Raw genomic sequence first — 13510 nt, 5'->3', positions numbered from 1 at the left:
AGACAGAAAGGGGGAAACCCTTGCTGTAACTGCCAGAGCTGAAAAAACAAAATTCAGACGGAGGAACATTTAGTCCCAAGTCAATGGGGGAAACCTACAATTACTTAGTACACACCAAGTATTTCTTGAAACCACAGTTAAACTAACTGCCAGCGGTACAGGGAGATTCTTCCTGCTCACGTACAGGACATATTCCCAAGTTGGCAAAGCCCCATTCTTTCTGCTTGCACGGAGAAGCCTGCTCCCCAAATGGCAAAGATTTGCTGACAAAATACTAAACTGCTTTTTTTCCCTTCATACACACCTCTTTTTTTTTGGCACGGGGCTGCTTTAGGGGAAGAACTGAACTGACATGTGTTAAACACTGACTTTAAGCCGGGCATACAGCTTGGTGCTCACGAATGTGCGAGCAGGTACTCCTCAGAATGATCCAGAAGAGGGAAATAATATTCTTTCTTTCAGAGGAGGAAAGTGAGGCTCAGAGAGGTAAAGCAACTTGCCCAAAGTCACAGACGGGATCCCCTGCTCTTTTCCGTGACTCCACACTGTCTCCAAAGAATCTTCTAAATTCCGTTGTGTTTTTGACAGGTATTCCTAAGACTCATGTAGGTCTAAGGTCCTCTCTTAGCCTTTCTTTGCAGGAAAACTCGAGCAATTGCAATGTTTAAAGGCATCAAAGACCCTACCTATACACCCGCGGCTGTGTACGTGCCTTTTACGGGGAACAAATGCAAATGTGCTCTTTTCTCTGAGCCTGGGTGAGGGAGAGGAAGAAGGCCGCTCTAACTGGAATGTGAACTATTTTATCTGATGCATTAATGAGTTTAGCAGAACCCAAAGCATTTAAAGGCAGATGCACTTTGCCATCACTTGTCAGTCACAGCTTCCCAAAGCAGAGGAATTCCAGCCAAAGAAAAGGTCCCTTTGTCTGGAACTGTAACTGGTCCGCAGCCAGAGACAAAGGGTCCAGTTTCAATCGGAATCCAAATAACGATGAACAGCCTTTTCATTCAACAGTCTGAAGAAGTTTCCAAAGCAGAACTTTCTGTAAGCTGCTGTGCCCCCTGCTTCTGAGTCAGCTCAGGGACGTGAGGCCTGGAAGAGGACCCACTTTCATTAAAGGCTGGAACCACAGGGCCAGGTCAGGACCCAGGGTCATTCACACCACCCCGCTCTCAGCTCTCGGGGCGCTGTTTCCCATTTCCGATGGGTAATGTGTTAGTCAAGGTGAATCTTATCTCCCCTCCTGCATCCAGGTAGGAAGGCTTCATGGTTATTAGAAGGCTGGAAATTGGGAAGTCACTCATAGAGCACATTTTATTTATTTATTTATTTATTTATTTTTTTAAAATGATTTTTTATTATATTATGTTAGTCACCATACAGTACATCCCCGGTTTCCGATGTAAGGCTCGATGATTCATTAGTTGTGTATAACACCCAGTGCACCATGCAATACGTGCCCTCCTTACTACCCATCACCGGCCTATCCCATTCCCCCACCCCCCTCCCCTCTGAAGTCCTCAGTTTGTTTCTCATAGATAGAGCACATTTTAAATGTGAATCTTATCTGACCAGCCCGCAGACTTTGAGATAAAACGTGGTTATTGGTTTTCCCTTGAGGAAAATTACAAGGTAATTTGGGCTCCTTTTTTTAGGTCTTTCTTCTTTCTGCCTTAGAAAGGCCCACATCCATAGGCTGTGGACTCTTTGGTAAAGGAAGAGTAATCATCAGATGATTACAAATTACTCAGAAAAGCTAAGAAACCTGGGAGGGCAGAGCCATGTAGGTGGCAGAGCCATGCAGGCCCATGGGGGTGATGGGCCTAGACACTCACAGTCCTGGTACTGCCCCTTCCCTCGGACTGATGTCTGACTTTGGATAGGCAATTTCATTGACCTTCCTGAGCCTCAGTTTCTTCGTCTCTAAGATAAGGCACCAATTTCTACCTCTCAGCAGTTACACAGATGACTCCAGCAACACACAGGGAGAGCTTGGTTAATGGTAGTAATTTCTGTACTTAACATCCTGATATATTTACCCCTAGACTATGTGCTTTTTTTTGTACTGTCCTCTGGCTTGTGCCTCAGTCTACTTACTTCTAAGATGGGGATAAGTAATTTAATTAGTTGGAACTCACAAAGTGCAGGCGTTACCAATGCCCCTGACATCTGGTAAAGCCCTCATCTGCAGGGATCTGCATGGTCTGGGCGGGGCACAGGTGATATGATGAGGCAGCATCAAGGGCAGGGACCCTGACTCACCCAAATGTCAGAGGAAGGAATTCACGGGATGGGAGACCGGGAGAGACCATGATGAAGGGATGCCATTGAAGGGTGGGCTCACGTCACGTTTAAGCTGGGGCTGTGGGTAGGGTCCATTCCCCTTCTGTTTCCTTTCCCTTGTCCCACTCATGGTGGCCATGATGGGTGGGTTCGGGGGTGGGGTGGGGAGCATGCCCGTCTCTAGGAGCCACCAACTGAAGGCGGAGCAAGAGGCATGAGGCCACCAGTTCCAGAGGTATGGAAGTCCATCCTCGGCTCTGTAATACCAGCAAGCCCTCTGTCAATGGGGTCCCTTTCTTAAGGGACCAGGGATCTGCACCAGGGATCCTGCTCTGCTGTGCTCATATCACAAAGGGGTCAGCCCAGGACTCTGGATTTTCTCTCTGTGTGTCAGGAGCTATGGAAGAATCACAGGATCTTGGGGTCTCAGGGCTCAAATTCCCATCTGCAGCCAGACCCCTGTTCCCATAGCAGCTAGACTCTGAATTCTTTCTTCAAGACAGCTTCCTTGTCCCTTCCTCCAGACCACCTGCCCTGCCCTGTTGCCGGTCCAAAGCAGGGTGAGGTGCCCCACTATGTTTCCATAAAACTCCGTGCATTTCTTACTCCGAGCTCCTGCCACATTACATTTGCACATCGGTTTGTCCTTGTCAATAGCCTTTGAGATCTTTGGGGACAGGAGTTCTGTCTTACTCATCTCTGTCTCTTCAATATTCCCCACAAGCGTGCATCCGAAGAGGTGCTCAGACGGTTCCATAAATGCTTAAATTACGACCTAGCCCTTATTGACCTCTCTCATCTCATTTCTCAGGATCATTCAATAGTTGGATTCACAGAGAAGTCACTTTCTCCATCATGACTATAAGCAACTTCACAGTTATTGTAAGAAAAAAACACATATTTTAACTTCAATATTCAAAATAATCGGGCACATCACCCCTACCCTCTGCTATTTCCAACCCTGTCCGGCCCTCAGCCAGGAGCATTTGCTGCCAGGCTCCTAAAAAGTCCTTCTCTCTTCCTCCTCACACTCACCTGTGATGTCCGCATGCATCTGCACAAAAAGGGGATTCTTGCTCAGGCCTCCGCACAGGAAAAGCGTGCTGAGAGCGTGTCCCGCTGCCTCCATGGCCTCTACAATGAGACGGGTGCCAAACTGAAAGGGACAAGCAGAAGAGCACGTCAGTATAGCAGCACAGGGAGAAAGCTCTGGAAACTGTACTAGGTGTCACCCCAGCTGCAGACACCACCCCGAGAGCCTTGCGCACACTCTCAGAGAGCGGAGGCTCCAAGAGATGAGGTGGCCTCTGATCGCACAGTTCACGAAGTCCCAGAGCAGGAATTCCAACCTGGGCCTGGCTGACTCCAAACCCTCTTAATTGCTCTACCATTTGCTTCCATCAGGAGTTACACAACTGACAATGTTCACACAGTTAATACTAACATAGTTCGCCGAAGCAAGTATTTGCGGCGTGCCCACTGTGGCCCAGATCCTCCAGCAGGAACTGGGGATGGAGGAAGTGGCCAGGGGTCTCTGAGCCAGTCTTCCTTCCGGCGATAGGAACTAAAGAGGTTTGTTCTTTGGAAAAGGGCACCCAGTAACATCAGCAGCAGAAACAGGGGAAGAGAGCGCGAATCGCATGAAGTGAGAGTAAGACTTCAGACAAAGGGCTAACGTGACCTTTATCATCACCTGAAACCAGGTAGTGCTTCTCCAGGGAGGCTTTTGGAGCCAGAGCCCATTCCAGTCAGTTCTTCATGGTCTGGGATGACGTGGAAATCACATGCTCTGGCTTGCTCAGGGTTCCACAGTATTTTCATTTCAGCCCTCGTCTGTAAGGATCCCCCTAAAATGTGCTATGCTCATCCTTGTCTTGCTCAGTTTACTCAGCTCAGTAAAAACCATGGATGCCTGGGAAAAGTACACTGCCACAGAGCTGTCGGGGGTGACTGTTAATGTACAATTCTTTAGTGTTAACTAGGATACGCAAACACCTAAAAGTATAGTTTATTTGCGAGTTCAAAAATGAGAAGCTCACGAGTTGTAATTACTTGGGGTCAGGATTAAAACCGAAAAGTTGAACACGGACCTGACTTTAGGAGGCAGCCACATGGCAATGGTTCAGAAAGCGGCTCTGGAGAGAAACGAGAGAGAACTGGGTTTTTTTTTTTTGGTGAAGAGAGAGCTCTTGAGATGTTTAGAGACTAATTCTGAGGGATGACACAGTGGCAGGTGTGGACAAGAGGGTGAGTTAACCAAGCAGAGGGAGGAGAAGGTCAGGGATCCGGGAGCCCACAGATGGGGCCGCCACCAAGAAGAAGGAGGGGATGGGGTAGAGAGAGGATGCGAGCCAAGGTCACAGATTGAGTGATAGTGTGACGGTGCTGCTCGGAAGGTGGTACCCAAGCGCGCAGAGAAGGGGAAGGATGACCCCTGGCCACTGTTCCCAGAGGGTGGGATGCAGGGCACGTGAAGCCTCTTTTGCCCAGGCAGCTTGGAGGGCTGTCCCCCCTGTGCCTCGGGGTGCCTCTGGGAGACGGAGCAGCAGGAAGGTGTTCTGGGGACCATGGGTCATGAAATCCTGAATGCTGTGTAGTGAATTATGAGAGACAAGGGCAGTTCGGGAGCAAAAGCACAGCAGTTCCAGCCCAGCCCAGAGACCTTCAGCTATTAGTGAATCTGGTAAGAATATGGATTAGGTAAAACTTGGGCCTCCAAAAATAATCCACAGATGTAGTGTGTTAAAAAAAATTAAAACATGTTGTACCGTATAAGGCCAGATCCTGCTTATTGCATGTGGCTGATTACCCCCAGATGTTCCTTCTTAAGCTTTTGGGGGGTCATGAACCCTCCTGAGAATATGATAAAACCTACTGACCTTTCCAGAAGAAAGTCACTTACAAAATAGTATTATAAATGATTTCGGGAGGCCTACAGATGCCCTTACGTCCACCATGGATCATTCGGTGTCTGTGGATTCCAGGACAGCCTGGTCTACTCAAGGGGCAGAGGTCCGTAGTAACCAAGAGCATGGCTTTTGAATTCAAGAAACCTGGGATGGCATTAAGACATTCCACCTCCTTCTTGAATCCAACCTGTGTCCAACCCTTCCCAGACTCAATCCTCATTTTTAAAAAAAGTAATAGTAATATCATACTCATGCCTTTGAAAACTCCATAAATTGTCAGAAATGTTAACATGCAGAAACAATTTTAATGCGGTCTTAGATCTGGCGAAATATGAATACCTCCCTTGCACGGCTGTTGCCGTAGACAGCGTATGTGGAGCGCACGCAGGAGTGCCGAGTACATGGAAGGGGTGTGGACATGAGCGCTATTCCGGTTGCTAGCCGTATTCTAGGCCCTTTGCTAGGCACTTTCATATCCTTGCTCATCTTAGGACAAACTCAAAAACCGCACCTTGTTATCCCCATGTAGGAGTTATGGGGTTTGCCTGAGGCAGTAAGGTCTGCACTGGGAGAGGATAACTGCACCCCACCCCACCCCCCATATGCATGGAAATACCATGCAAAATTGGTATTTCTGATCCTTCTAAAACCACAGACCTGCGGCTCACGTGATTAGCAGGCCAGAGCGGAGGGTAACACAAAGCACATTCCCTTGGGAAAAGGCAAAAATGTATCAGAACAAGAGGCACTCCCTTGGGAGGGGCTGTGACAGCCTGCGTCTCCCCCGTGTGGCATTGTTGGCCAGAATTTCCCACTCGGGCTGGCAGCTAGCAACAGGGCCTTCCCTTCGGGTGTCCCAGGCTCCACTCTGTGAAACGTTCCACCCTCCTTAAATGCCCTGCCACAGGGCTTTGTGCTAAAATGATTTTGTGCTCACCTTTCTGGAAAAAATGTTTTCACAGAGAAATTTAAATTAAAATTAGGCTATTCCACTGGGAATGTACAGGCCCAAATGCAAATCGAGAGACTTCAAATGCAAATAGTACTTTTTAAGGGTCTATTCTGAAAGGAAAACTATAGATGAACAGGCTATGGATAAACCGGTTGTTTGACAAGTCTTTCAATTAAGTGTGATCAAGAGAGAATTTTACTTCATGGAGAGTTTCGCACAGTCCCAAGTTAACTTCATTACAATATCTCTTTCATTCTAGTCCTACAAAATACCAACCACAGATACCACTATAGAGGGCAATTTGTTTCACTCTAACCTATTCACCACAAGTAGATGCTAGGGCAATATGCAGAGGCAGTGGAACAAAAAAAAATTTTTTTTTCAAGTTGAACATCATGGGAAAATATCTGTGATCAGACTACTTCATTAAAATGCACATTTTTGCCTGAAAGATCAGCAGAGCCTGGTACCTTTGCAAAATGGATTGAACTCACAATTCAACTGACCCCACGATAAAGCCTTATCAAATGATCTGTCTGAAATTTCCTTCCCTTCGTGGTATTATAAAGGTCATTAAGACCACGGACAGAATAAGTATGATCGCTCTTAATACATGCAGAACCCACTAAATACAAGACTGATTTTCCAAGTGTGTGGTATTTGGGAAAGTGGGGCAGGCTCCACCCAGCTAGCACTCCGTTTAATGTCAATTATATCATTCTTGGACTTCTGCTGCTCTGACCAGGAAGGGGGCCCCCGTGAGGCAATGCCGGCCAAAATAACAATGTTTGCGAAGATGGGTAAAATAAAAACTGGTCTTGGAAATGCTTGAAAGCTGATTTCATCTGCGTAGCTTTTTTTTTTTTTTTAAAGATTTATTTATTTATTAGACAGAGACAGCCAGTGAGAGAGGGAACACAAGCAGGGGGAGTGGGAGAGGAAGAAGCAGGCTCCTAGTGGAAGAGCCTGATGTGGGGCTCGATCCCATAACGCCGGGATCACGCCCTGAGCCGAAGGCAGACGCTTAACGACTGCGCCACCCAGGCGCCCCCATCTGTGTAGCTTTTACAACCATTTCAAAGAAAAACGGAAAGAGCAGAAGACTGGGAGTGAGACAGGCAGTTCTCGGAGAGGCTCGCGTTCTGACTCGACCAACCACGTGTGGGCTATCTGCCCCTGCAAGGTGGCTTTCCCTCTGTCTGGAAAATGAGGACGATCCCACCCGCTTACAGGGGGACTGTCCTAAGCCCCAGCGAGTGGGCGTCAGTGAAAGGAGACAGTCCTTATCAGCACGTGACGGTGCCCCTTGTTCTGTCTCTTAGCGTGTACTCGGAGGATAAGCATCACACGGCTCTGATTTTCCATTTCCACGCAGTCACTTCATTCCACTCTAAGACTTTTCATACACTAGCACCGACAATCAGAAAATGAAAGTTGCTCAGTACTTCACAGACCTGCTGTATTTCAGAAAGCTGCGGCTTCCCATTCCAGCTCCGCCACTGACTAGCTATATGAAATTGAGCAAGTTAGTGAACCTCGCTGAGGCCTAGGTTTCTAATGTGTTTGGAATGGGGATACTAACACCTACCTCACTAGGCTAAGTCATGCAATATTTGTAAATACTTAGCAAAGTGCCTGGCACATAATACCCCAGAACTGTTATTATTATTATCATCGTTACCATAAAATGGGGTCACTAAATAACTGTCTTTACTACTGATGCACATTATTCTCCTCCATATTCATTTTATTCTTCACTCCCTCCATTTTGGTAGATGCCAGAATTATATGTTTTTGACCAAGTTCCCATAAATAGTGCCCACTGACTGATTTCACTGAACTGGCCAAGCTATTCAATCAATGACAGTTGCTTCAGGAAGATACAGTCAAACTGGTATATAAACAACAAGGACGGTTTCATCTAATCAAGTTGGCCTATTCCACGTAAGACCGTATGTTCCCTTCTTAGTCGGGAATCTCTGCTCTCTTATCCCATCCATGCAGCACCTGGACAAATAACAAACGCGAACAGAAGAAAAGCCCTTCTGATAGTGATACGGATGTATGGAAAAAATGTATGTAGTTCTGTTATTTGAAGGACTAAGGCTTTGAAGGAAGTGGTATATAGAGAAACAAAATAACTGAATGGCATATAAGTATATCCACATAATGTTAACAAAAAGACTTTCTGTGTGTCTCTGAAAAATAAATTTTGAATCAGAATCCAGCAAACTGATTTTTCCTCTCTGTTGGTCCACGTTCTCTTACCAGAGTGGCTAAGCCTCACTTAACTGTAATTTTGGGATTCCTCCCCACTCTGAAACCTGGAAAGCCACGACCCACTCCTCCACAATGCACTTCCTAGCGTATGCACACATCCAGTCTTCTGTGCACATACCCCATTTTTAGATCACCTCTGGAAAGTAAGATTCCTTAGATCGTGATGTTTCAGCTTGTAGGATTTTGTTTTCATTTTGGATTGATCTTCAGCGTAGGAGTTCCTAATGCGTTAAATTCTCTCCTCCTTCTCTCCCTAGCCATCCGAACCTCTCATTGAAGCAGCTAATTATCTAAAAACAAACACTAAGGACGCTTACTATTTAAAGGAACCCTATAATGAATCCTTTTGCCAAGTGAACAATATCGTGTGTTTTATAAGTTTGCACATTCTTAACACTGGCTCTTCTTAGTGCAAGCATAAATGGCATCTCCTTCTACTTAATTGAACTTGGAAGACAAATTAAATAAATGACAAGTATGATGTTCAAAGACTCGAACTCCTTTCAGCTTTCAGCTATGTGAGGTGATTAGTAAAGCAGGTGAAGACCTTCATCAAGATTTCCTTCCGAAAAGACACGCATCTCTTTTTGGCAAGCTCCCCTTTAATTAACAATCTCTGTCACACAAGCACACGATGTATCTTGGAGGAGCATGAGGCCTAAGGTTCATTGATAGCCCTAAGTCTCTTTAAAAATGGCATTAAAGTGTCTTACAGCAATGGCTTGAACTGTGGCCAGGTAGAGAATGGCAAGATCATCGAGGTCCTGAGACAGTTTCAACCCGGTGACCTGTAGGGATGAAGAAAAGAAAAGAAAGAGATGTCCAAAAGGAGCTGCCACGGATAGAGATAGTTCCCATGAAACACGTTCAGATGTGTTTTCTTGCCCAAACAAGTTCATATGCAAATCCCCTTTTTGTGAGCTGAACGTGAAATGACTACCAAATTGTTTAATCTCCAGACCTGGGAAAAACTATCATTTCTTCTCCAAGAGAAAGTGCCCTGCCTTGTATTAAACAAACAAAACAAGACAAATACTATACGGAGATCATGTTTGATATTCCTTAGCATGGAATTAAATGTCTTTCTTCCTCTTTAAAGAAAATGTTCTTTTATTACAAACACCCATTTTCTTTGGCTTATAGAGATCAACATGGAATGGAGCAGTGGCTTCTAGTAAAAGATGATCTTATTCCGAGTTCTGCTGTTGTCAGAATTCAGTGTAACAGCACCCAGGGGGTATTCAGGGTAAAATAATATGTCTCCTATAAATGTTATACCTACTAGGGGATAATTTACAATCTGTGGTTTGCAAGGGAATCCCATTAAAGTCAATCGGAACCACATGCTTCTATGCAGTATGTCAGTTTCTGAGAGATTCCAGAATTGGACAAGATGCTGAATTTGGATGCCTTCAAGACCTGTCCACAGTCCCTCCTTCACATCTCCCATTCACAAACGTCTTCTCTTGGGACATTTTTAGACGGTAAAGAACTGCTGGGTTCTTCAAGCCTTCTCTGAATTTTGTAGGCATCGATACTGGAGCTCACTTTGTATTTTCACATTACGGAATTAATTAACGTAGCATGTGTTTACTCAGGGTCTATGGTGGGTATGATCCTGAGTGCAATGAGGTGGCGACAGGCAGCCTGCATTCAAAGGACAGGAGCTGAGTGTTCTACTGAGGTCCCTTTCCTTCGTGTCTCCAGTCCCATTTAATTACCCTTTCCAGACTGCACCCCAAGCCACGACGAAGGGGCCAGCGTTGACCTACTTCAGGGCACAGACACCATTCCATGGCCCAGAGCAAAGACCTGTCAGCACTCTTCCCCGACTTTTCCCTTCTTCCCATATTTACGCAGTCTTCAAGTTTTGTCCATTTGCTTCCCAAATTTCTTGTGAATCCATCACTTCTCTTCGTGCTGTCACTCCCTTCCTCAATCCAGGCCACCATTATGTTTTTGTGTGTGCTGAAAGGCCCCTTTTCTACTGGTGCTCCTCTCCACAAAGGAGCTAGTAATTGTTCCCACAGGCAAATCTGATCATATTACCCTCTGTTAAAAATTCCCTGTTGCCCTCATCTCGAGAAAGAAATGCCTGTGCTGTTTTAGGCACTTCCTCCCGGGCTCGGCTCTGCTTGCTTCTCCAGCCTCTGTACAAAGCCCTCCTCACTTAGTATCCTTTGCTCCAGCTATTCTGATTGCTCGTGGAGGTCTCTTGATACAGGGACTCCTGCATTCAGTAGAGCGACCTGCTGGTAATTTCTCTTGGCAAATAACTGGGTAACCAGATGAGCGCTATGCCTTTGATTTTCACACACAGGAACACGGCAGGTTTGAGTGAGAGACCAGAGGGGAATTCTGGGTAGGCATCCTCCCAAGCCAACTCTGTGAAGGAACATCCCTTGTAAAGTTCCCCAGAGACCTCGACAGACAGTACAAATGCTGCAAGGAAGGGAGAACACGAACACTGCTGATGCTATAAAAGTTCGCTTTGTAACGTGCACGAGGAACGTGCCCCAGGGAACCCAGAGGATGGAAGCCGGACCGAGCTGTCCGACAGACTTCCTGTGATACGCACACAGCATCTGCAATGCCTAGCACCGTGTCTGGCAAAGAGGAGGCACTAAGTTTCTACCTGTTGAATGTGTGAATTAGCGACAGTGCTCCCTTTTTCCTTTTGTGTGTACCACTGTCTTTCCTAACATTCTAGCCTTTCGTGCCTAATTCCATGATTAAGAGAGGAGCACGCTTACCACCTTGGCTCTTCATTTACTTGCAGAGGCGAGGGGCATTTGCTCTGTGCCCCAAGACAGAACACTGGAAGATCACTTCTAGTTGCTCATTCTAGGCTTCCAACCCCCCCTCCTCTCTACACTTAGCTTTCCTTGTCACAGTGGCTTATACGAGATAGGGGTAAAAGGAGTGTCCCTGTGGCTCATATGGAACCTTTGTGTGAATTAGATAAAAGCACTCCCTCCGGGCAGACTAACGCAGAAGGCATCCCATCTGGTAGAATGAACTATGAAAAGCAGCGGAGTGGACAGGTTCTCAGCCCTGTAGAATGTCCCTTCATGCGAGCATCCTGTGTGATCGACCAGCTCCATGGCATGTAATGGGCCTGTATAAAGATCACTCTTCATGAATGGTCTCTCTCTTCTGTACTGGCCTGGCCTCAATCTGGCCGTTAATCTACTAGGAAAGCTAAGTGGGCCCAGACCTAGAGAGGCGGCAGGCTACCTCTGGCTCCTCTCTGGTCATGACTGCAACGTGAATCAAGCCATGATCCTTTGCGTGACTGGGTATGTGTCTGCTTAGCAGACTCACATCTCCTATAGGTGGGTCCTGAAGACCAGATCTGGATAAATGGTTATGGAATGGGGAAGAAATCTGACTTTCTATGTGAGATACATCCCCTTATTAATTGACTAGGAACCCCAGTGCCGTGTATAACATTGATAATGTAACCCGTTCTGATATCCTCCTTGATTAGTAAGAACCCATAAAACAGAAGGGGTGCACTATTACCAGATTTCATTTTCTAGATAGTTAGTTTTCTCCAGAAACTGAGAATGAGATCATGTAACTGAGCACTAAATTTAACTCCTGAGCTTGCTAGCAGCTCCGGCAAAAGGGACATAGGATGGGTGACATCTCTTTTCTTTTTCTGATAAGTAGAACTTGGCTATCCTTCATGAAGGAAAACGTTATTCTAGAAGAAGGTACTCAGCAACAAAAGGGACTAAGCAAGCACAGCTCTCCCACAGCTCCCTCCGACTCTCGAACACCAGAGCCGTGGAGTTGAAATGTGACTCAGTGAAGACATTTCTCTCTACAGTTACTACGGGTTGGGGCCCTCTTGCTTGACATCTCATCTGATATGCAGATGGAGACTCTGGAAGGGCAGGTAATCATGAATTCCATCTGATTTTTCTCTCCAATACCAGGGACCACAGCCCTCCCTTGGCAAAAGTCAAATGGCTGTCGGCCCAAGATAGAACTTTCTAAGGAGTGCCTGCCATGTGGACCACTCAAGAGGCTACAGAGATCCCTTGGGAAGCCATCTTGGTAGGGAAGTGGGAGCAGCATCCCGGGAATGCCAGGGATGTCCTGGGGGACATGTGTCTTTGTAACCAGTGAGAAAGCCAGATGTGACAGATGAGCAGACACCCCCGTCTGAGGGCTGGATGGTTCCATCCATAAGAGGAAGTGGGAAGAAAGCATAAGTGAAGCAGGGTGTTTATAGGAGATGTGCATGAGCCTATTTTGAACGTTTGGGCAAGACAGTGAAATGTGTGGGGAAGCCCCATGGGAGAGTTGTGCTGGTAAGCACATTTTACTTATTTTGCTATTGTGTAATGAGAACTTCAAGAGAAAACACTTCAAATTAATATTTAGAGACGTGTGATGTATATGGTGGCCACAGAAATGCAAACTACAATCGATGACATCAACACCCTAGATAATGGTTATAAAATATGTAAATCTTGGGATTTTTGAGCTTGGAAGAGAAGTGTGGGGGAATGGAAAGATGACAAGCTATGAAGGAAGACACCAAGGTTCAGATCTCAACATTCTTCCAACTGGCTGCACAATGGTTTTGAGTTTTGTGACTTTTCTGAGCCTCAGATTTCTTTTTTTTCATTTATGATATAGGGATAATGATGCCTCAAGGCATTTTTGTGAAGATATATCTTCACAAATCTTCAAAGATTAAATATCATTTGCAAAGTGTCATACTTTTTCAGGAAGCTAGACTGAGTCCACAAGAGCTAAACCCTTAGAGTGCCAACTCTGTGAGCATAGGTTGCAATTAATGTTGATTTTCTTTCCCTTTCTCCTAATAAATGTTCATTCTCTTTCTCTTAAATGCATGAAGGGTTCAATCCCATTCATTAATGGGAATGTGGCAATAAAGCATCTCCTTCAACATGGTATGGGTACCCCCAGGGTATTAATGAGGGGCACTGAAGACTAGTGCGTATACAGGATGGGGAAGACAGGGCAGAGGCATGTTGACCATCAGCATCAGGATCATTATGTTAAAGATAAGAATATCTGGGGCGCCTGGGTAGTGCAGCCGTTA

The 13510-nt window shown here is 45.9% G+C and overlaps 1 protein-coding gene across 18 annotated transcripts in view; it reads right to left on the bottom strand.

Annotated features, from left to right (window-relative positions):
- FGGY (FGGY carbohydrate kinase domain containing) overlaps nt 1-13510 on the bottom strand; it is a 424400-nt gene that overhangs the window by 112685 nt on the left and 298205 nt on the right. For 17 of the 18 annotated variants that reach the window (XR_006780460.2, XR_006780459.2, XR_015726250.1 and 14 more), the window contains 2 exons: nt 9141-9215; nt 3322-3442 (listed from right to left, as the gene is read on the bottom strand). Coding sequence is in view for 15 of the 18 variants with exons in the window: in XM_087865929.1 (XP_087722055.1) it covers nt 3322-3442; nt 9141-9215 (196 nt within the window). In the remaining 3 variants the exon portion in view is untranslated. The remainder of the gene's footprint in view (nt 1-3321; nt 3443-9140; nt 9216-13510) is intronic. The other variant, XM_087865934.1, reaches the window with a different exon arrangement.

The sequence above is a fragment of the Ursus americanus genome, chromosome 12 (assembly GCF_024610735.1).
Source record: "Ursus americanus isolate L20-20 chromosome 12, mUrsAme1.1.p, whole genome shotgun sequence".
In the NCBI taxonomy this organism is placed as follows: domain Eukaryota; kingdom Metazoa; phylum Chordata; class Mammalia; order Carnivora; family Ursidae; genus Ursus; species Ursus americanus.
The sequence above is the reverse complement of the archived record's forward strand: the minus strand, read 5'-3'. Positions and strand labels throughout refer to the sequence as shown.